At 42.3% G+C, this 21,404-nt stretch overlaps 1 protein-coding gene across 14 annotated transcripts in view; it reads right to left on the reverse strand.

The window, feature by feature from the left end:
- The window catches only part of GRIP1 (glutamate receptor interacting protein 1), a 607,764-nt gene that overhangs the window by 65,590 nt on the left and 520,770 nt on the right, over nucleotides 1-21,404 (reverse strand). For 13 of the 14 annotated variants that reach the window (XM_075066240.1, XM_075066258.1, XM_032788838.2 and 10 more), the window contains 3 exons: nucleotides 9,348-9,534; nucleotides 8,585-8,730; nucleotides 6,619-6,699 (listed from right to left, as the gene is read on the reverse strand). In XM_075066240.1, the coding sequence (XP_074922341.1) occupies nucleotides 6,619-6,699; nucleotides 8,585-8,730; nucleotides 9,348-9,534 (414 nt within the window). The remainder of the gene's footprint in view (nucleotides 1-6,618; nucleotides 6,700-8,584; nucleotides 8,731-9,347; nucleotides 9,535-21,404) is intronic. The other variant, XM_032788840.2, reaches the window with a different exon arrangement.

Genomic DNA, 21,404 nt, shown 5'->3' on the forward strand with positions numbered 1-21,404 from the left:
CTTAAATATCTCCACGAGATGGAGATTCCACAACCTCCTTAGCGCAATTATTCCAGTGTTTACTACCCTGAAGTTAGCTTTTTCCTAAGTCCAACCAAAATCTCCCTTGCTGCAGTTAAGCCCATTGATTCTTGTTCTCATTAGAGGTAGCGCGAACAAGTTTTCTCTCCTCCTGATACACCTTTTAAGGATACGAAACTGCTATTTTATGTCCCCTCTCAGTCTTCCTCTTTTTCCAAACTAAATAAACCCAATTCTTCAGCCTTGCTTCATAGGTCAATGTCTCAACCTGTTAAATCATTCTTGTTTGCTTCTTCTCTGGACACTTCCATTCTCCACATCTTTCTTGAAATGCGTCCATAGGCATCTAAGATACTGGTTTGATCTTGCCTCCCAGTTTTGCCCTGACCCTCCTTTCTCTCTGCCATTATAGCCCACGCTCCCTCTTGTTTCCGACCCATCTCCCAGGTCTTCATGTTCCCCACTTACCTGGGGAACATGAGGAGCAGGGTGTGGGAGTTTGGAGGAAGGATGTGTCCTCCTTTTGCCTTTTGAAAAGGTGGTCACCCTAGTCTGTAAGGACATGTCTACACAGTTCGCTGAATCGAGCCTCCCAGCCCAGAGATCAACAGCCTCTGGCTTGTGAGGCTCATGCTATCGCACCAAAAATAGCTGTGTAGACAGTGCTTTGAAGCTGTGGCTCAGACTTTGAAAGCACCTCCTCCCTCCCTAGGCTTCAGAGTCTGAACTCCAGCCTGAAGCACAACATCTGCACAGCTAGTTTTAGAGTGGGACCACGAGCCCTGTGAGTTTGAGTCTGTCGACCTGGGCTGGTAGGCTCACTCCTCTGGGCTGTGTACACTTACCCCAAGTGCTACTGTAATGTTACTATTAAAACCAGAAAAGGGAAATAAAAATCCCTGAAATCTATGGGAACCAATAATGCAATGGCCCCATCAACTCTACAGCTCTAACAAAATCAGAAACGAGACCTGCTGTCACATATCACTGCAAACATGGAACACAGGCTGTGGTCACTGAAATGTCCCTGAACTTTTTTCAAAAATGTTTCCAACAAACCTGGATCAAATTATGATTTGAGCCAGAAACCAGGCAAAAGTGTTTCCCCCCCTTAGTGGCCAGCCAAAGCTAGGCAATTGCAGCTGAGCTTGGCTTTGAGGTTCCAACTTTGTTTGAACTCAAAACTCAAAGTAAAATTCAGAGAAAATGGCTGTACACAAATCAAGTCAGCAAACTGAAATCAGTGATGCACAGCCCTTGACAACCTCTAGTTGTTAGAGCACACTGTTTACTAAAGGGACTAAAAAGCTCATTGAATCCATACATAAGTAGTTCTTACAGTGGATTACTTTTTGTTCTTAAAAGTGGATAATTAATATTATGATGGCTCATTTGGGGCTGCTGAGAGCTGTCAAGTAAATCGGCACTTTGTGGATGTGGGCCCAATCCTGAAAACCCTTGAACAGTTATTTTAATTCCTTACTCTTACTCCATGAGCTATTAGCTTCGGGGACCACTTGTGGAGTAAGGTGCTATATGTTGTGAATAAGGGTATCAGAATCTTCCTATTTATATATAAGCACAAAAAAGAATAAACGACCTGCTAATCTTTGATGTATATTTTTTAAGGTTTGTCTAATGTAAAGTGCCCATAATGATTTTTGGACAACGAGTCAAGACAATTTGCTTCCGGGCTCAAACCTCGTACACCTGCTGCTTTTGAAGCCCCTTGAAATGATTTTTTTTCCTTCTGGCCCACCTGTGAATGGAGGTTAATAATAAAAATTCTGATGATGTCAGAACTGTATCAGCACTGCAAGAACTGATTTATGCTCATGAACAGATGGTTCAATACCTGAGTACAATGTAAGGCTAATACAAAGTAAATAAATAATAAAAATAGATAGTACGTATAGATACACCCATACATATACATAAATACTATTCAACATGCAACTCCTCATATATTTTTCTCCTTGACACTAGATATCACAATTAGCCTCCTTTTCTCTAATATATAATGAAAACACCATGAGGTATCTCAAAAAAAGCACAGTTATGCCCCACTTATCTGAAGACCACTTCTAATAGACAATCAGTTTTTGTCATTCGTTTTAGAGTGGTTGCTAAAGACAGGCTTTACTGTGTATGTGTACACAATATTCTTCCATTTTTACATTTCTACAGTGGGATAATATGCAAAAGTTCTTTTATGCCAGAGGTGTATGATTTTCACATTTTTTGACTAACGCTCAAATATACTTAATAAATATGGACCTCATCCTGAAAAAATATATGCACATGTGAAACTTTACACATAAGAGGAGTGCCATTGAACTCGGTGGGTCTATTCATGTGAGTTACTCATGTGCATAAGTGTTTGCAGGACTCGGGTCTATATAATGTTTTGGTGTATGATATACAGGACCTAGGAAATTACAATTTTCATATTACTTTAGCAAATATATCTTTTTGACATCTTTCAATGTATTTTTAAAATATGTGGCTATGATAAAGTAGTTGGTGTCACAAAAATCAATCTTTAAAAAAAAACTATAGTCCACTACACTATTTAAAATCAATATAGATGGCAAATAAATTAAATAAAATTTAAACACTTTACAATTGCTGAGGGCTGACCTGCTTAGTAATTTCCATGAAATGGCTCTGTTTTAAAAAAGGTGATATTGCCTAGCATATTGTTGTGTTGTACTTGGTTCCATTAGAGCTGGGGAAAAAACGTGGATAAAAATTGTTTGCCAAAAATGCATATTCAGATCAGTGGAATTCATCAAATTATTCTGTCTGGAAAAAAAAATCTGAGAAAGTTGAAAAGATTTGTTTCAACATTTTCAAAAGAAAATGTTTCAATTTTTCAATTTAAAAAGGCTTTGTTTCAAATTTTGCTTTACAAAAAGTAAAAAAGAACAAAAACAAAAACCCAAACCCAAATCCTTTGGGTCACACAAAATGTTTTGTTTCAAAACAATTTTTTTTTCAACTTTTTTGTTTTGCTGAAAAAAAAGTGGAACAATTTCTTTTTGGGTCAACCTGAAATGAATTTTTTCTCTAAGTTTTTAGTTTAGCTTCTGAACCAGAAAATTAGTTATTTACACAGTTCTAGTTTCTGTGGCCTGGTTTAAAAAATGGAGAAGTTCTAATTTCCAGAAGCAGTTAATTGGGTATAAAACTGGTGCTAAACACTGTATGAAAGATATAGTCACTTATCTTGGCAGACTATGGACTAGCGCCTGATCCAAAGCGTATAAATATTAATGGAAAATGTGGTCTTTCACAAGCCTACATACATGCTAAGGGGAACCGTAACCCATTAAAGAATTTTGGGAACCAGGAAAGACTTAACTAGGACCTTCTTTTCGGAGGTTAAGAGTGTAAATTGTGTGTGTTAGAGCAGCATCTGACAAGTCCATTGCGTTGAGAGACAGTTGACATAAAAAGTTATGTGAAAACTAGTGACTTTGATTTACGGGGATTCACATGCACTTTTCTTCTGGTTTTACTTCATTATGATTTGTGCCCCTTTAGTTTCTAGTTTGAACGAACCTTAAAAAAAGTGAAATTCAGCCCCCAAAACTGAGTTGCACATGATTTCCTCGAAAACTCTAAATCTGCTCAGGTTCATTTAGTACTTTGTCCAGATTCACAAGGTTTTTGAGGACCAGGCAGTAGTTTCACGTAGGCTTATTTACTGACCAAGAAAAATGAAAGAACCACCTTCATCTGGACCCTCCTGCAGAGTCCTATTACCATCTCACCCAGAACCCTCCCAACAAGTCCCTGTATATCCAGATCCCCCCCGCATCTGGATCCATCACTGAGCCACTCACACGCAATCGCCCCACACAGAACCCTCTTAACCCACCCCTGGATCCTGCCTTGCTGAGCCTGCCTGCCCACACCTGGTGCAGCTGGCACAGAGGAGCAGGGCCCTGGGGTATTTTTGGGGCAGGCCTGGTCCTTTCGCTATGTCAGGGTTGGGTGCAGCATCACCACTGAGTCCGTGTCCCAGGGGGATCTGCACAGTGACCTCCCACCTCTGTGCAGCCAGTGGCCTGTGCTCCCCAATGCTGTGCTGAAGCCTCCACATTTATTTGACAAATAAAATTTTCAGAATTTTAAAATACGGTGCGCAGAATTTTTTGGTGCAGAATTTTACATTTTTTGGCGGAGAGTACCCTCAGTAGTAATACTGATGGCATCTCAGACTAAGTACCTCACTAGCTCCTCTAGAACCTTTACATATGAACTGAACAAGAGGGGTAGCAGAAATGACCCCTGAAGACTCATGCATCAGAGTGCCTGCAGGAGTATTGACTATAGAGTGTCCACAGTGCTTACCCATGTCTCGCCCACATGGATATTATATCACCTGATCTCATGTAGTATTTATGTTCTAAGCTTGATAGCTCCAGCTTTGTGAAGAGTTGAATTTCACTCACAGTGCATGCAGATTCTTCTGTTGTTTTGTTGGGCCATTTTCATTTTGTTTTTTTAAAAGAAAGCATTTAGTATTATAACAATAATATCAATAAATGGCATGCAGATATTAATGTGCTATAGATGCTCTGAGTGAAATTAGTATAAAACATTCACCCTGTTAAATCACTGGCTCATTTCCAAGTTAATTAGGTAGAACAGAACAAAGTATTAAATACAACTGACTCAAGGCTTTACAAAGGGTCTGAAATCTATCAGACAAATTTCCAAAGTTTTAGTTAAAGAGGGGGAGGATAAACACTTTAAAACCTTTGTATTACGGCAAATAGAGAGAAAAAAATACATCTTCCTATAAATAGATATAAATAACATTATTAATACAAGGACAAACTAAGTTTTATAATGAAACAGGAAATCAACATTGAGCCACAGTCTAATAACTAAATAGAACCACCTCTTCCCATTGTTCAGTATCTTATTTGTATGAACGTTTCATGTGTTACCACTCCTTCTGCTGGCAGATACATTATTTTAATTTGCATCAAACTGCATTCCTTACTGAGTCTAACAATTCTTGATATGCGTATATAACAAATGGGAACATAATAATCTGAACCTACAGTGGTGCATCTCATTTGCTCTTCAGATGCTAATCACAGTAAATTCCTCACTGCACTTTTGACTAATTTTAATCTGTTGTGCTGCTAAAAGCTTTGATAATATAAATTAAAGCACAAAAAAACCTACAGACATTTCACAAAGTATTTTGCATGGTCTAAGTAAGGCCACAAAAGCAATGAAATTTTAATTCCTATCAGGCGAGATTCACACTGGCATCCATGCTCTGTGCATAACACCCATTAACTTTCATGTCATTGCGCCTGTTTGCAACACGGGCGGGGTCTAACAAGGTCAAGTTACAGACCAGAGCCACTCTTTACTGGCCACTGAAAAAAGTTAGAAAATAAAGAAAATATTTTATTTCAAATGTAAAATGACAAAGTTGAAGTGTTAAAAAAATTAAATTTATTTTTCTCTCATTATTATTTAGACCTGAAATCTGCTTCCTTAACTAAATTAGTTTCCTCTATGATGTGTCCATTTTTGGTGCGCCATTAAAGCATTGCACATGAGTGCTGATCTGCTGGCACTGACACTTTTAGAAGTATAAATAGTTTTGAAGCTATTTGCTTAGCCCACACATAATCCTTGGACCCTGATGCAGCAAACGACTCCTTGTGTAGGTTCCTGCACCCAGGAGTCCCACCCCCCGAAATCAGGGCAGAAACCACTTGCAGGACTGGGGGCCTTGCTTTGCAAAAATTGGCTCTGATGGAAGAATGCATCCCTTGTCAGGAAAGAACACTGGCATGAACCAAAGTTCCATTGGCTTCTGTTTTTAAATTGACTACATTGGGCCTCTGCATCTGCTTCAGTTCCTTCCTGAATTGGGGCATATATCTACTAAAAAATACGTCAAATCTAAGTTATGGCAAACTTGATCATGCCTCTTCAACCAGCTATAAATGTAATAAGGAAACTACAAATGTTTTAGAAGGAGATACTTGATAATAGATAGCATTGCTAACCAGAGGGTCTGACTTTCTAATGTGTCGGGGGGTACTCAACTCCCTGACTCTGTCCCAGGCCCTACTCTGCCTCTTCCCACCCCTCTTCTATCCCTGCCTTACCCCTACTCCACCCCTTCCCCCAAGTCCCCATCCCACCTCTTCATGCCCCGATCCACCCCCTCCCCTAAGCACACCCTGCCCTCGCTCCTCCTTTTTCCCAGCGCCTCTGGCATGCTGTTGAACAGCTGATCCATGGCAGGTCGGAGGCACTGGGAGGGAGGGGGAGGTGCTGATCAGCAGAGCCAATGGCAGATGGGAGGCGCTTGGGGGGAGGGAGCTGGCTGCCGGTGGGTGTTCAGCAACCACCATTTTTTCCCCGTGGGTGCTCCAGCCCTAGAAGACCGAAAGAGTCAGCACCTATGCTGCTAACTATCACACTGGCTGGGAACAGCACACACACAAAGAGGTATTTTAATTGAAACTGATTACAGCCTATGATTATATGATCCACTTTTAGCTATATAATATTTTACAATAGTGGGCTTAAAAATTAATCATAATTACTTACAACTTATGGTAATGCCAAGCTCCACATTATGCTTCTTTGGTAGTTTTACATGAAATGTTCCACTACTTGGTATAACTGATTCTGTAATGAAAAGTAGATGAGTTACAGGTTGCAGGACTGTACTTGCAAGGATGTGGCGTTTTAAGTGTAAGACAATGAAAATACATTAGTAACACTTACATCACACTAGGTGACCAGATAGCCAGTATGAAAAATCGAGATGGGAGTGGGGGGTAATAAGAGCCTATATAAGACAAAGCCCTGAATATTGGTACTGTTCCTATAAAATCGGGACATCTGGTCACCTTACATCTCACTTACCCATTCATGAAAGTTGATGTGAAAAGAGCATGACACATACAATATGTTTTATATCGGTGATGGTAATGTCACTGCATAAAGTAAGGATCTGTAGCTCCATTATTCTGAGGTTTAAATCTCAACTGATAGAGAATGCATGTGCCTACCGGTGGCTTAGCGCACAATTTTGTGTGCGCGCATACTTGAAAAAATTACTGTCATCAGGTAGCTTTTAATTAAAAAGACACAAAATAAGTCCTTCTGATTTCAGGCACTTTTTGGTGTAGGTCTAAGACATTTTGAAATATTCACCTAAATAACGGCAGTGGATTTTACTTCTCATGAAAAGTAAAGGAACAAAAGCATAGGCACAGTGAGGGAAAGCAAGGAGCCAGCTGAGGCAATGAAAGTTTGAACACACAACATTACATCCCAGTCCTGACTTGTGGCACCTCCGTTGCCCCAGATAAATCAGACTACATGTTGCCGTGGTTTAGAGATGTAAATAAATACCACTAGCAACTAGATGTCTGATTCTGCTCTGGTGAAGTCAATGGAAGTTTTGACATAGACATTATTGGGAACAGAAGTAGGCCCGAAGTTTGAAACACTAAACTCGTTTTCATTTGTGACTTCAGATAGATTTAAAATTTGCTCTCTAGTTGTGCATAGTGTTATTTTTGAATATTGCATTGGCTATGTTCAAAAATGAATGGCTAATATGCAATAGTCTGACCATACTTTAATGGAAATTTGCATGATAAGATACCACTCATAATTATTACCATAGCAACCTTTAGCTGGGATTTTGCATAACATGACCATTATATGAAATTCCATTTGTAAGAATATTTATATTGTGCAAAATCACTGCAGAACTGACACAGTAATGACTTCTATGGAGCTGTTACTAGATTAGTGGAGATGTCTTAATGGTTCTTAATATTTTATATATACACATAATACTAATGTAAAAAATATTAAAAAATAAAATATATGCGGGTGTGGGTTGGTGGGTGTTTTGGGATGTACATTGTTTATATATTGTGCATATTACACATATAACCTGTGGTTTTGTATTCTATATGCTTCAATACCTTAAAAAAGTTGAGGTGCCATCGGAAAGTAAAAGATGCATTGGCAATGTTATGCATTTCCTGACTTTTATTAATTTAAGTTTTTGCATATTAATTTACACTGTTGTTTTTAAAGATGAAATTCTACTGATATTCTTTCTGGTCCATACCTCAAGAATGGAACTATTAAGATTTCTCCACTAATCCACTGTTTACATAACACTTTTCTGTGCAGCAAAACAGGTCATTAACAGGTAACACTCTATAGGAGATTGTAATGAATTTACGAATATTCTGCTTAGCTAAGACTCTAACTCTGGACAGAAATATGTTTGCAAATAATGAAGAGGAGGGACTGTCACCATAACTTTCTACAGCATTTGTCATTTCCACTGGGATTTTGGAGCACACTGAGGAGGGCCATGTGCAATGAGAAAGCTGCACAAACAGGCACTATTTTCAGAGGGGCAGCTTCCCAAACAAATGACATCTCTAAAAATAAAGTTTCAGCCCCAAATGCCTGCCAAATAAAATACACATGATAATCATTCCTAATACTGTCTTGCAAAAAAAAAATTATACATTCATACCTGCAACATCAAACTCTATTTCTAACGTGACCTTGTTGGTGATAGAAGAGTCTCTGAGAAGCTGATTAGCTTCTTCAAATGTGCTGTCTTCTGTTGGGATTCCATTTATTGCCATTAGTCTGTCTCCTATTTGTAGAACCCCACACCTTGATACACAATAATAAAAATTAGCCTTCAGATGTACAGGTAACCAGTGTCCAGTTATACAAAATAAACCCCATCTAACCCTTTAAAAAGGATGATATATTGGCTCATTCTCTGCAATGGCAGCTAGCAGTTGTACCTACTATTGCACTAATGTGGTTCTACATGAAACCATGTTATCACAAAAACATATGTAGGTGCAGTTGAAATGTTCCAAGAAGTAATTATGGTAATAAATTCAAAACTCAAGCATTTCCTATGCTGTGATCTGAACTAAAACTTTGCAGAGATGGATGTGGTTCCTCCATTGCAAAGAGTTTATTAGTTTTGAATTTCAGAGATTTTTTTAAAAAAAAAAATTCTCTCCTTTTTAATTAATATAGCCTCTAGTCTGCTATTGAAGGAATCAGCAAGATAAAGGCACTGCTGCTTGTTATTTGTCTTACATCCGATCAAGAATACAAAATTTTATTATCAGAAGAGGGAGTTCATTACATGCTACTTTCCCACTGAGCAACAGTCCAGAATTTCTTAAGAAATCAGAAAGCAATCAAACCAAACCATCCCCAGGCATCTTCAGTAACATACAGTTAGAAGCAATTGTCTGAAAGAGCCTCACCTTTCTGCTGGGCTGTCACACTCAATATATGAAATCAGAGGTGGAGAAGACAAGGTCTCAGTGGCAAACACGCTACCTTGGAGCTGTATCCCAAATCCTACAATAGGGTCAGCTGTTAGCACTACTTCTGTGGTTTCTGTGTGGACAACCTGCCCAGCCAGACCAACAGTGCTAGAAGCTAAAGACACTAAAACAGAACAGACCAGAGGGAAAGACATTCAGACTCAGACAGTAGAAATGTAATTGTTTTCTGATATAATCCACTGTATAGATTTTAAGGGCATAAGGGACCACCATGATAATCTACTCTGACCTTCTGCATATTGCAGGCCACAGAATTTCACCCACCTACTCCTGTAATAGATTCCTAACCTCTGGCTGAGTTACTGAAGTCCTCAAATCATGATGATTTCAAGTTACAGAGAATCTACTGTTTACATTAGTTTAAATCTGTAAGTGTCCCATGCTGCAGAGGAAGGTAAACCCCTCCCACCTGTTTTTGCTAATCTGACCCAAGGGAAAATTCCTTCCTGACCCCAAATATGGTGATCAGTTGGACCCTGAGCATTTTGGCAAGACCCAACAGCCAGACACCCAGGAGAGAATTCTCTTTAGTAACTCAGAGTCCTCTCCCGCCCCCCCTCCCCCCACTATCTGGGATCTATCACTGGGAATATTTGCTACTAGCAGTTGCAAATTGGCTACATGCCGTTGTAGGCAGTTGCATCATACCATCCCCTCCATAAACTTATCAAGCTCAGTCGTGAAGCCAGTTAGATTTTTTGCCCCCACTACTTCTGTTGGAAGGCTGTTCCAGAACTTCACTCCTCTGATGGTTAGAAACCTTTGCCTAATTTCAAGACTAAACTTGTTGATGGCCAGTTTATGGCCATTTGTTTTTGTGTACACATTGATGCTTAACTTAAATAACGCCTCTCCCTTCCTGTTATTTATCCCTCCGATGTATTTATAGAAAGCAGTCATATCTCCCCTAAGCCTTCTTTTAGTTAGGTTAAACAAGTCACGCTCTTTGAGTTTCCTCTCATAAGATAGGTTTTCCATTCCTCGGATCATCCTAGTAGACCTTCTCTGGACCTGTTCCAGTTTGAATTAATCTTTCTTAAACATAGGAGACCAGAACTGCACACAGTATTCCAGATGAGGTCTCACCAGTGCCTTGAATAATGGTACTAACACTTCCCTGTCTCTACTGGAAATATCTTGCCTGATGCATCCTAGGATTGCATTAGCCTTTTTCACAGACACATCACATATGTGGTTCATAGTCATCCTGTGATTAGCTAATACACTCAGATCTTTCTCCTCTGTCATTCACAACTGATATGTCCCCAGCAGCTAGCAAAAAAATCTTGTTGTTAATCCCTAAGTGCATGGCCTTGCACTTTTCTCCAGTTATCAAGGTCATCCTGATATTCTTGTATGATATTCCGGTCCTACTCCATATAAGCAATACCTCCCAACTTTGTGTCATCTGCAAATTTTATTAGCATACTTTCACTTTTTGTGCCAAGGTCATTAATAAAAATGTTAAATAAGACTGGTCCCACGATTGATACCTGAGGAACTCCACTAGTAACCTCCCACCAGCTTGATAGCTTTCCTTTCAGTATGACCTGTTGTAGTCTCCCTTTTAACCAGTTCCTTATCCACCTTTCAATTCTCATATTAATCCACATTTTCTCCAATTTATCTAATAATATCCCATATGGAACTGTATTAAATGCCTTACTGAAATTCAAATACATTAGATCTACTTCATTTCTTTTGTCTAAAAACCCAGTTCTCTTATCAAAGAAAGAGATCAGATTGGTTTTTCATAATCTAAGTTTTGTAAAACCATGCTGTATTTTATCCCAATTACTGTTCACCTCTATGTCCTTGACTACTTTCTCTTTAAAAATTTGTTCCAAGACCTTGCATACAATTGTGGTCAAACTAACAGGCCTGAAATTTCCCAGATCTCCCTCTCTCCACCCTCCACCTCATTTTTTCTTAAAAACAGGTACTATCTTAGCAATTCTCCAGTCATAGGGCCTGACCCTGAGTTTATGGATTCATTAAAATCCTTGGTGTTGGGCTTTCAATTTCATGTGCCAATTCTTTTAATATTCTTGGATGAAGATTATCTGGGTCCTCGCAATTTAGTCTCATTAAACTGTTTAAATTTGACTTCCACCTTGAATGTGGTCATTTCTACTTCCATATCCTCACTTCTATTAGCCACCCTGCCACTACACCTAAGCTCCCTATTACCCTTATTAAAAATGGAGGCAAAGTATTTGTTTAGGTGTTAGGCCATGCCTAGATTATAATTAATCTCCACCCCATCCTCAGTGTTTAGCAGTCTCACTTCTTTCCTTTTTATTTATATGATTACAGAACCTTTTACTATTGGTTTTAATTCCCTTTGAAAGGTCCAACTCTTCTTGGCTTTTGGCAGTTCTCACTTTATCCCTACACTTTCTGACCTCCAAGAGGGAGCTTTCCTAGCTGATCCTTCCCATGTTCCATTCCTTTTAGGTTTTCTGCGTTCTCTTAATCACCTGTTTGAGATGCTTGCTCATCCAGCTTGGTCTGCAATATTTGCCTATGAATTTTTTCTCCTTACTTGGGAGGCTTCAGTTAGTTTCTGAAACTTTGATTTAAAGTAATTCCAAGCCTCCTACACATTCAGATCCATGAGTTCTTCAATCCAGTCCTCTTCCTTAATTCCTTTAATTTTTTTAAATTTGCCCTTTTGACATCAAGGATCCTAGCTGCAGATCTATTTTTGTTTATCTTTCCATTTAGTTTAAACTGAATTAGCTCACAATCACTCGAAACAAGGTTGTCCTCTACAACCAGCTCTTCTATGAGGTCCTCACTACTCATCAGTACAAAAGCTACAATGGCATTCCCTCTTGTTGGTTCAGTGGCTATTTGGTGAAGAAATCTGTCAGCTATCACATCCAGGAAAATCCAGGTCCTACTATTATTAGTAGCACTTGTCCTCCAAGTTAAAGTCTCTGACAATCACACAATTCTCAGTAGTATTTATTTCTTTGAAAACATTAAAGAGGACTCTATCCATATCCAAATCAGATCCCAGGGGTCTGTAGCCTACCCCAAGCACTACCTGTATGCCAGTCAGGCCTACTATTCCACTACAATATTTGGTTTCACTTCCTGCACCAGTAGCTATAGTTCCTCCATTTTGTTACTCAGGCTCCTTGCACTGGTGCACATCTATTTAATGAACTCACTGAATCCCAGAGACTTCTCATTCAAATTCTGTTTAGAGCAAAGTTTATAAATGATATTTAAATGGGTGTTACAGCTAAAAAGAACAGAAAACAGATGGTTTTACAATTTTAAAAAGAATGGGTCTGAATAACAAATTCTGTTTGCATTAAGTTTTGACTGTGATACAGCAATTTTCAAAGACGCTTACGGGAGTTATGTACCGACTCCCACTGACTTTCAGCCTCACTACGAGGGTTGTAACTAGGGTGGAACAAGAGGCGCAGAGCTGGTGGGGGCACAAAAACAAGGTGGGACAGGATTGGACCCAGTAGCGTCAACCCCTCCCCCCGCCCCCAGATTGTGCCCAGTGGCATCAGCCCCCGCCGTCCAGGATCAGCTGGAGCCCAGGTTGCTCAGCACACCCCCACCCTGCAGGATCACGGGTCCAGTAACCTCATCCAGAGCAGGCTCTCCCCGGTGCTAGGACTGCAGTGGCAGGCAGGCAGGGCTCTGAGTGTTGAGTGGCAGGAAGGGCAGGGGAGGGGAGTGCAGAAGTTAGGGGACCAGGGGGCACAGGAGTGGAGTGTAGGGGTTAGGAGAGAAGGGAATACATAAGCATCAGCACAGGCACTAGGAGGAGATGGGGTGTACAAGTGGGGCCTTGTTTCGGAACATACACAAAATGTGCTAGGTACTGTACAAATCTGTGCCATAAGGGACTGTGTGGGTGATTAGCTCAGGATGGAGCTGTTGCATTCCCCAGAACTGCTGTTGCATTCCCTAGAGCCACTTGGCTCTGCTCACACTCTCTAACCTGTGTGCAGGGCTGAGGCCTGGCAGAGCAGTGTCGCCAGCTTGGGGCGTGGCCTTTCCCAGCACTGGGGGTAGGGTCACGAGCTGTCCGGTTTTTGACCGAAACACCTTGTTGAAAAGGGATCCTGGTGGCTCTGATCAGCAATGCTTGACTGTCTGGGTGGCGGCACTGCCTACCACCCTACTCTTAGCGCTGCCACCACCCCAAGTGCCTCCTCCGCAGTTCCCATTGGCCGGGACCCATGGCCAATGGAAGCCACAGGGGTGGCGCCTGAGGATGGTACAACACACAAAGCCACCTGGATAGGAGCCTGAGGGTGCAACACACAAAGCCACCTCTGCATAGGAGCCTGAGGGGAGACATGCCGCTGCTTCTGGGAGCTGCTTGACATAGGCGCCACCCGGAGCCTGCTCCCCTGACCCCCTTCTGGGCCCGAACCCTCTGCCCCAGTCCCATCCCTGATTCCCCCTTCTGCCCTCTGAACACCTCGATCTGAGCCCAGAGCACCCTGCTGCACCGCAACCCCCTGCCCCAGCGCTGATCCCTCCAAACCCTTCAGTTCCAGCCCAGAGCACCTTCCTGTACCCGAAACCCCTCATCCCCAGCCCCACTCCACAGCCTGCACTCCTCTCCCACATCTCAACCCCCTGCCTCAGCGTGGAGCCCCCTCCCATACTCTGAACCCCTCAGCTCCATGCCCCCAAGCCCAGAGCCCCCTCCTGTACCCCAAATCCCTCATTCCTGGCCCCACCCCAGAGCCCACACCCCCAGCTGGAGCCCTCACTCCCCCCTGCACCCCAATCCCCTGAGACAGCCCAATTAAAATGAGCAAGTGAGTGAGGGTGGGGAGAGCAAGTGACGGGGGGGGGGAATGAGCAGGGGCTTGGCCTCCGACAGGGGGTGAGGCATGGGCACGGCCTCAGAGAAGGGGCAGGGCAGGGGGCAGAGCAAGGGTGTTCGGTTTTGTGCGAGTAGAAGGTTAGCGACCCTAACTGGGGGAGAGAGGACATCTGAGGTTAAGGCTTTCATTAAAGTTGCTACACACTAGAGGGTGTTTGAAATTTAAACAGACTCATCCCTGATCAAGGTTTCGCTGTGGACGAGCCAGCATGCTGAGCTGCACAGCTGTGGCTCTCGGGGGGCCTGGCTGAAGATGGCCCTGACACACACCCACAGGGGACTGCTCAGGCCACTCACAGGCTCAGGGCTGTCCTGGGGCCTTTGCCTCGCAGAGTGCTGACCTCTGCCTCTTTGGCTGTTGACAAACATTCGAATTCTGACAACTGCCTGGCAGCCTAGAGCGCCCCATGGCAGCCCCCCAGCACTCACATGTGCTCAGCTCCCATGGAACTGGGGAGTCCCAGGCTGAAATTCCAGTGGAAGGGTCTAGAGATGCACGTTTTTCACAGCTGCTGATGGAATGATGGCCCCCGTCACTCACACAAGGATTGCAAATGACAGCATCCAGCTCTTCTTTGACCCTGTTCTGCGCTGTAACAACTTTTTCACTGCATTGAACAGCTCCCTGGGCACTGGGCCAGCAATGGAGTAACTCAGGGCAGTACTGTTCTGTGGTGACACTCCCCAGCCAGATGGAACCGCCGTGTGCCACTGTGCTGCATAACAGCCTTGGAGAGCTTCACAGCTGTGGCTAGGGCACAACCTCCCTTGCCTGCACCAAAGCATAGGGCCCTGAGGCCTGAGTTAACGGAGAATCTCTGCTATCTGTTAGCAGTGTAGGGCCCAGGGGAACCCAAAAAGGTACATGGTGCACATACACACCAGACTAGATAGACAAAGCTTGCCCTGAGAACCAGCTATTCAGATCTAACTTCTGACATCAGCATAAGAAATCTCTGTGCACCAAATGCTTCCATCCCATAATTTATGCAAGCACGGCTCCTCTTTCCTGCTCCACATCTCTGGATTATGATTTCTAACAAAGAAGAGCTTTGAACAATGGACTGAGGACCCCAATATTGGGATGAACCAGAGAAACTTATTACAAAGTGGCAGATTTAACATCACTGTATTAACTTGATCTACAACTCTGAAATCAGTTGTAATGTATATGATTCATTTTAACCTCTTAATAATACTCTTCCCTTTTAATATATTAATAAACCTTTAGTTTTTAGTTACTAAAGGACTGGCTAACAGTGTGGTTTTTGGGCAAGGTCTGAAGTGCATGTCGAGTTTTTTGGAACTGGAAGAACCTAATATATGTGATTCTTAGTTTTAATAATCATTTATCACAGAAGTCTGCTTTGTCTGAAGGCACAGGAGGGGTTAGAGAGCCTGAAGGGGACTGTCTGTGGCTCCATAATAACTAGAATAGTATTTTGGAAGCACACATTTGTTACAGGTTTGTGAAATCTTGTGATAGAATATACCACCAGTTTGGGGTACATGCCCTGTATTCTGGCAGTCTGACCCAAGATTGATGCTCTTAGTTGCATCCTACACCAGACAGCGTGACCAGGGCTGGCTCCAGGCACCAGCCGACCAAGCGTGTGCTTGGGGCAGCACCTTGGGGCGGAGCGGCGCTAGTTTTTTTTTGGTTTTTTGTTTTGGTTCAGCAGGGCAGTGCTCGGGGGGGGGGCATGTTTTGGCAGTTGTGGCACTCAAGGTGGGCTTGGGCAGCATGGCATTGGGGGGGCAGGGCTTCGGGTGGCGCGGTGCTCGGGGGGGGGAGTTTGGCAGCAGTCGCGAGAGGGGTGGTGTTACAATGGGGCGGGACTTTTTTTTTTTCTGCTTGGGGCAGCAAAAAAGTTAGAGCCGGCCTTGAGCATGGCAATGGGATTTGGGGATCTGCCATTCCCAAATCCAGATTTCTCTGCAGCGAGAGCAACAGGTCCCTCAGTCACTAAGGCACCTCCCAGGACTTTGGAGCGGAGTCCGGAGCTGAAGCATGGAGCAGTAGGTTTTTGCCCAAAGCTGGAGCTGAGCCAGAGTGGAGCAATTCAAAAATTTGATTGCTCCAAATCCCTGGTACCTCTTCCTCATATGGAACTCAATCCTGGCCCTAGGGATTGAAACAGACTCCTCCGATTCCCCAAGCACAGGCTCCTCCCCGCCACTAATTGAGCTGAATGAGGGTCTTATTGATTTAATGGTAGGACACAGCCGAACAGTTCTGAGTCCACCTCAAGTCTTGGGACTGGGACTATCTTGCTGTATTATCTCCTGATTGTTCTGAATTTACACATCAATTTAAAATACGGCTTTAATTGATGTTTTAATACATTTTGTTCTTTCTTTATATAGGAATTAGATATAGTGCTAATTTCTAAGTTATCTGCAAAAAGCCTAGAGTTTTCAGGTGCCTAAGTAGCCCATGGAATCTCAGTCAAAGTTGCCCCCCATACCAAAATCTGAAATGGCACCTGTTCAGCCTTGGGGAGCGGGAGAGATCTACAGGGATGCATTGACTTACAGCTGCTGCTGCATTCCAAGCCTGTGCCAACTGCCCTATCACCATGACAGAGAGTAACAGTGCCCCACACCTCCAGTGGGTACCCCCACTGCAGCTATCCCCTCCAGCATTCCCCAAATACCAGCTCCAGCACCCCCCACCTGTTTTCCCCCGCAGCTCCCTCTCCCCTGCTCTTCCCCCCAGCAGTGTCCTCAGTTTGGGAACTTGAAATATGTAACCCTAGAGTAGAGGTCACTCGGTTCCCGGAGCTGGCAGAAGTGAGTCCATCCAGCCAGCAGCCGCCGCCGCCTGTCCCCAGTGTGGGCTTAGCACCAGGTTCATGTGGCCAAAGTGAGAGCTTGGGCTGTGTGACCGTCAGCCACAGGGCTGGGGTGGGGAAGGGCAGCCAACTGGTGCAAGAGGTGATTCCACCCTGCGTGCAGGGAGTGTGGGGAGAATGATCCAGCTGCAATGGCAGGTCCCCGGGCCGTGAATGGGGTGTGACCAGACTGCTGAGAGGCTCAGGAGGGATGAGTACTCCAGAGGGAGCATCTCATAGTAGCCAGGATCCATGGGCAGGGGCTGATCCTGGTCAGCACCAGGCTCCTTCAGGGCAGAGGCAAGAGCACAATGGGGAACAGCTTGAAGTTGCGCTGCCCACCCTGCCTGGGGAGCGCTAGTCGCGCAAAGGGGGCAGGGTAGGACTCACAGGCAGCCAGCCAGTGCTCTGGCTCCCACAGGGTGGAGAGGCAGAGTTCCAAGCAGGCCAGGCGACTCCCTGCAGGAGTTAACAGTTTTCAAACTGCGGGGCACGTGCCCGGAGAGGCGTGCACCCCACATTTTAAAAACATCTGTGCTAAATGGAAGGCAGACATGGGGGCGGGGGAAGGGGGGGGGAAGACGTGACCCTGGGTGCCCCACATGTGTCATTTCTAGGGGATGCAAACATGCTTGCTTATTCTGGGCACTAAAATCCTTAGTTATGGTTCTGCTAGCTCCTGTAGGTTTCTTTGAAAACCTCTAATATTTTATTCATTAGTAAAAGGGCAAATGTCCTAGAGAGGTAGGAAATCTCACCACCTGTTGTGTTTATTTCTCATTAACATTTATGTCAGGCTATTTGAGCTACATAATGCCAATTAACCACCCTTTTCTGCTTTATACCGCAGTATAGACAAACATATTTGGGGAAAGAAGTTCTGTATTGTCCTTCAAAAAGACTGATCTTATAACCCCTATAGTAAGTCCCCCTTCCCAGGCTTGCAAGATTCCTATGTTTCTGACAGCTTTTTTTGCTCTCTCTTTTTTCCCATTCCATCTCAACTGACTGTACTGCAGCACAAGTCAAGAGAAAAATGACTTCGAGATTCAACACTGATACTACACAAAAGGAGTAGGGGGCCCTTGGGTACTTTGATCCCTGCCTAATGAGGTCTTGTATCATTATTTATATGTAGCCACTGGAAGAAACTATTATCTTATACAAGAGGATGGGCACCAGTTCGTTCTGTTTCTAGTCAAACCAGTAAAGCACTATTGCAGCGGTATCCCTAAATCCTCTAGCACTTATGGCACTGCAAGTATTTTTCCAGTACAAATCTAGGCTACTACCCACTCCTCCTCTAAATTCCTTCAAGCCTCCTTTCTGTCTACAAGGAACTAGCTAAAATGTAATGATTCATCTGAGGGACAGTTTGCTTTGTCATTTTTAATGAGTAAAAACAAAGCTACTACTTGTTATTAAATACGTTTTGCATTTTACAAGTTGTTAGCACAACCCTAGAAAAATCACATTGTTTTCCTTCCTTGGGATTTGTGTAAACATTTCCTTCCATTTAGGGTTTATAGCACTAGACTTTTTGCTTTGAGTTTCAAATTAATATGATTTGGAAACTCAATTTGAAAATTGATTCAATACCCACCGTAGTCAATAGGAATCTGTCCATTGGCTTCAATGGTTTTGTATCAGGGTCTCAAGCCTGTTTTTTCACGTCATTTATCTTCCAATCATCTAGTTAGGCATCACCTCAAAAAAGAAATTAACTAACTATGAACATAATATAAAAACAAACTCCTCAGCCCAAACCTTAAGCAGCCTCTTCAGCTAAAAGTACCATGTATTCTTATTAGCTTTCTTTCTTTTTGTTTTGGTCATCTTCCTGTTTAGTCGAATTTTAGAGAGCAAGCTCTTTGGAGCAAACATAAAAGGCTTAAAGGGAGGTTTAGGCTGGACATTAAGAAAAAGTTCCTAACCGTCAGGGTGGTTAAACACTGGAATAAATTGCCTAGGGAGGTTGTGGAATCTCCATCTCTGGAGATATTTAAGAGTAGGTTAGATACATGTCTATCAGGGATGGTCTAGACAGTATTTGGCTCTGCCATGAGGGCAGGGGACTAGACTTGATGACCTCTCGAGGTCCCTTCCAGTCCTAGAATCTATGAAAGGGACTAATTCTCAATCACAAAAAGTCACACACTGTCCAAAATGAAAAACCAACAATTCTGCAAGTAAAACACAAGAATGCAACAACGGAGTCCCCAGTCTACCAACTGCTTAGGTCTTCCACTCTTTTATATCTGCCATTCGCTTTTTACCAAATTTTTTTTTTGGCACCTAAACTATTACAAAGTTTTGGCAAAATCAGTCCGAATATCCTAAAAACATGCTTGACAAAAAACAAAGCTGGCTAGATAGGCGTGCATGTATTTTTATAAATTGACATATTCAATTCAATTGTCTTCTGCAATTTTACTTCAACTGTTTCCCACCATTTTGATGTAATGAACTGTGCCACAATCTAGTTCACAAATACAGATTTGGGGAAGAACTCTGGAGCTTCACACTGAATGTTAGAAGAGAGGAAAGGAACTGGGGTTACATCCCATCAACCACGTTTCAGCCTTCTTTTTCTGTCCTGGCTTCACCTATGACTTTGTATTTAGGTTGAACTCTGTAAGCTATGGAAAAGAAAGATTCTGTGGCTTCTCTGAATTGGTTTTTGATTTTGTGAGTGTGTGGTTTCAGTTCTTTATTGCTAAGATCAGGCCAATTTCCCCTGAGATGCTGGCAGTACCATCGTCAGCATGTGAACTGTCAAGTCCCTTAAATCTCCTTTAGTCATTTTGTAAATGTAGTGCCTATTTGCAGAATCTCTTGCTGTGTAAAATGGGTGTGATATTTTGATTGAAGTTCTCCTCTTGATCAATACAAACTCCTATTACAGATGACTGACATTTTTCAAATGACTTTTTTGGTTGAAAATGGCTTTAAAAATTATGAGGCCGTTTTGCTTTTTCAATGTTTATGTTTTTCAAAAATTTGTGACATGACTTGTTGGTGTATAATTTAAACTTTTTCAATCAACCTACCATGTGACTGAGGGTGGCAGATGAAATTTTTTTTGAACTTCTACAGTGTTCATTAGGATTGTGTTAGATATTGCTTCTTACTCAATGAGGCTTAAGTAGTGTACTAACCATTTATAGGTCAGAGAATGATTACATCTCTTTTCATTTTATAAGCAAATCGTGATAGTTTTCTCTGCCTTTTTGGGTGGCATCATCAGCAACTCAGGCAAAATATTCTGAGGGTCTATTTTCAGACACAGAATCAATATTTTAAGTAGATACACATTTTTCTCTACGCTTATGCCATTATCAGATCACTTCTCATATTCAGCCACGCATTTTGCACTGGCAGTGCCAGTTCTTTTTGTTCTTTAACTTTTCCTTTTGTTTCTTCATTTGCAAGTTGAAATCTGTCTTGAAAAGTATATCTAAGGTAAAATGCTTCAGTCTTATTTCAAATTCTTCAGTTTTTTTACATAATTATTTTAATGGCATAATCACCAATTGATCTTTGTCATTTTTTAGGAGCCGAAGAATTGTGGATGGGCTGGCATCTTGAATGAAGCAGATGTTGAAGAGCTGTGACTAAAGTTATGAACGTGACTATATTTCCAAGACTAGGTATCTAGGTATTTCTACTTTCCTTGTTACCACAGTATCTGATTACTGTAGAATACTTAGTGATGACAATCACATCAAAATATTTCACTTGCGAAATCAAGCTTATCAGTGTTCTCCTCTTTCACTTTGAGATTTCATTCAAGAGGACAGTTGATCTTGAAGCTAGTTTTCTGCACTTTGAGATGAGCATGAACCTTCTCTCTTTTGCTACTCAAAATCTTGATAACGTTTATATTTTACTTTACAAGAATTAAGTTTTTGTTATTTCACCCATCCCATAGCTTTTCTAACCACTTCCTTCAACTTGAGACATGCTGAGTTAGATAAATTGATTCTCGAATGTCTTGTAATCACTAAATACTAAACATCCATATGCAGTAAGAATAACAAACAAAAACCTCTGGTTTCAATAATCTGAAGACTGAAAGTTTAGATAGCCACATAAATATAGACCCGTGTTATCAGATGCCCAGCCTACCTGCCAGAAGTTTCCAAGTCCTTGCAAAGCAAACCTAACAGTTCATAATCACACACATTCCCCTTTAACATCAAATGACAATTATTCCATTCACTAGCCACATCCCTCTCTCCCATCACCAACTCAACTTCTTTCTCT

Source organism: Chelonoidis abingdonii, chromosome 1 (genome assembly GCF_003597395.2).
Source record: "Chelonoidis abingdonii isolate Lonesome George chromosome 1, CheloAbing_2.0, whole genome shotgun sequence".
Taxonomy (NCBI): domain Eukaryota; kingdom Metazoa; phylum Chordata; order Testudines; family Testudinidae; genus Chelonoidis; species Chelonoidis abingdonii.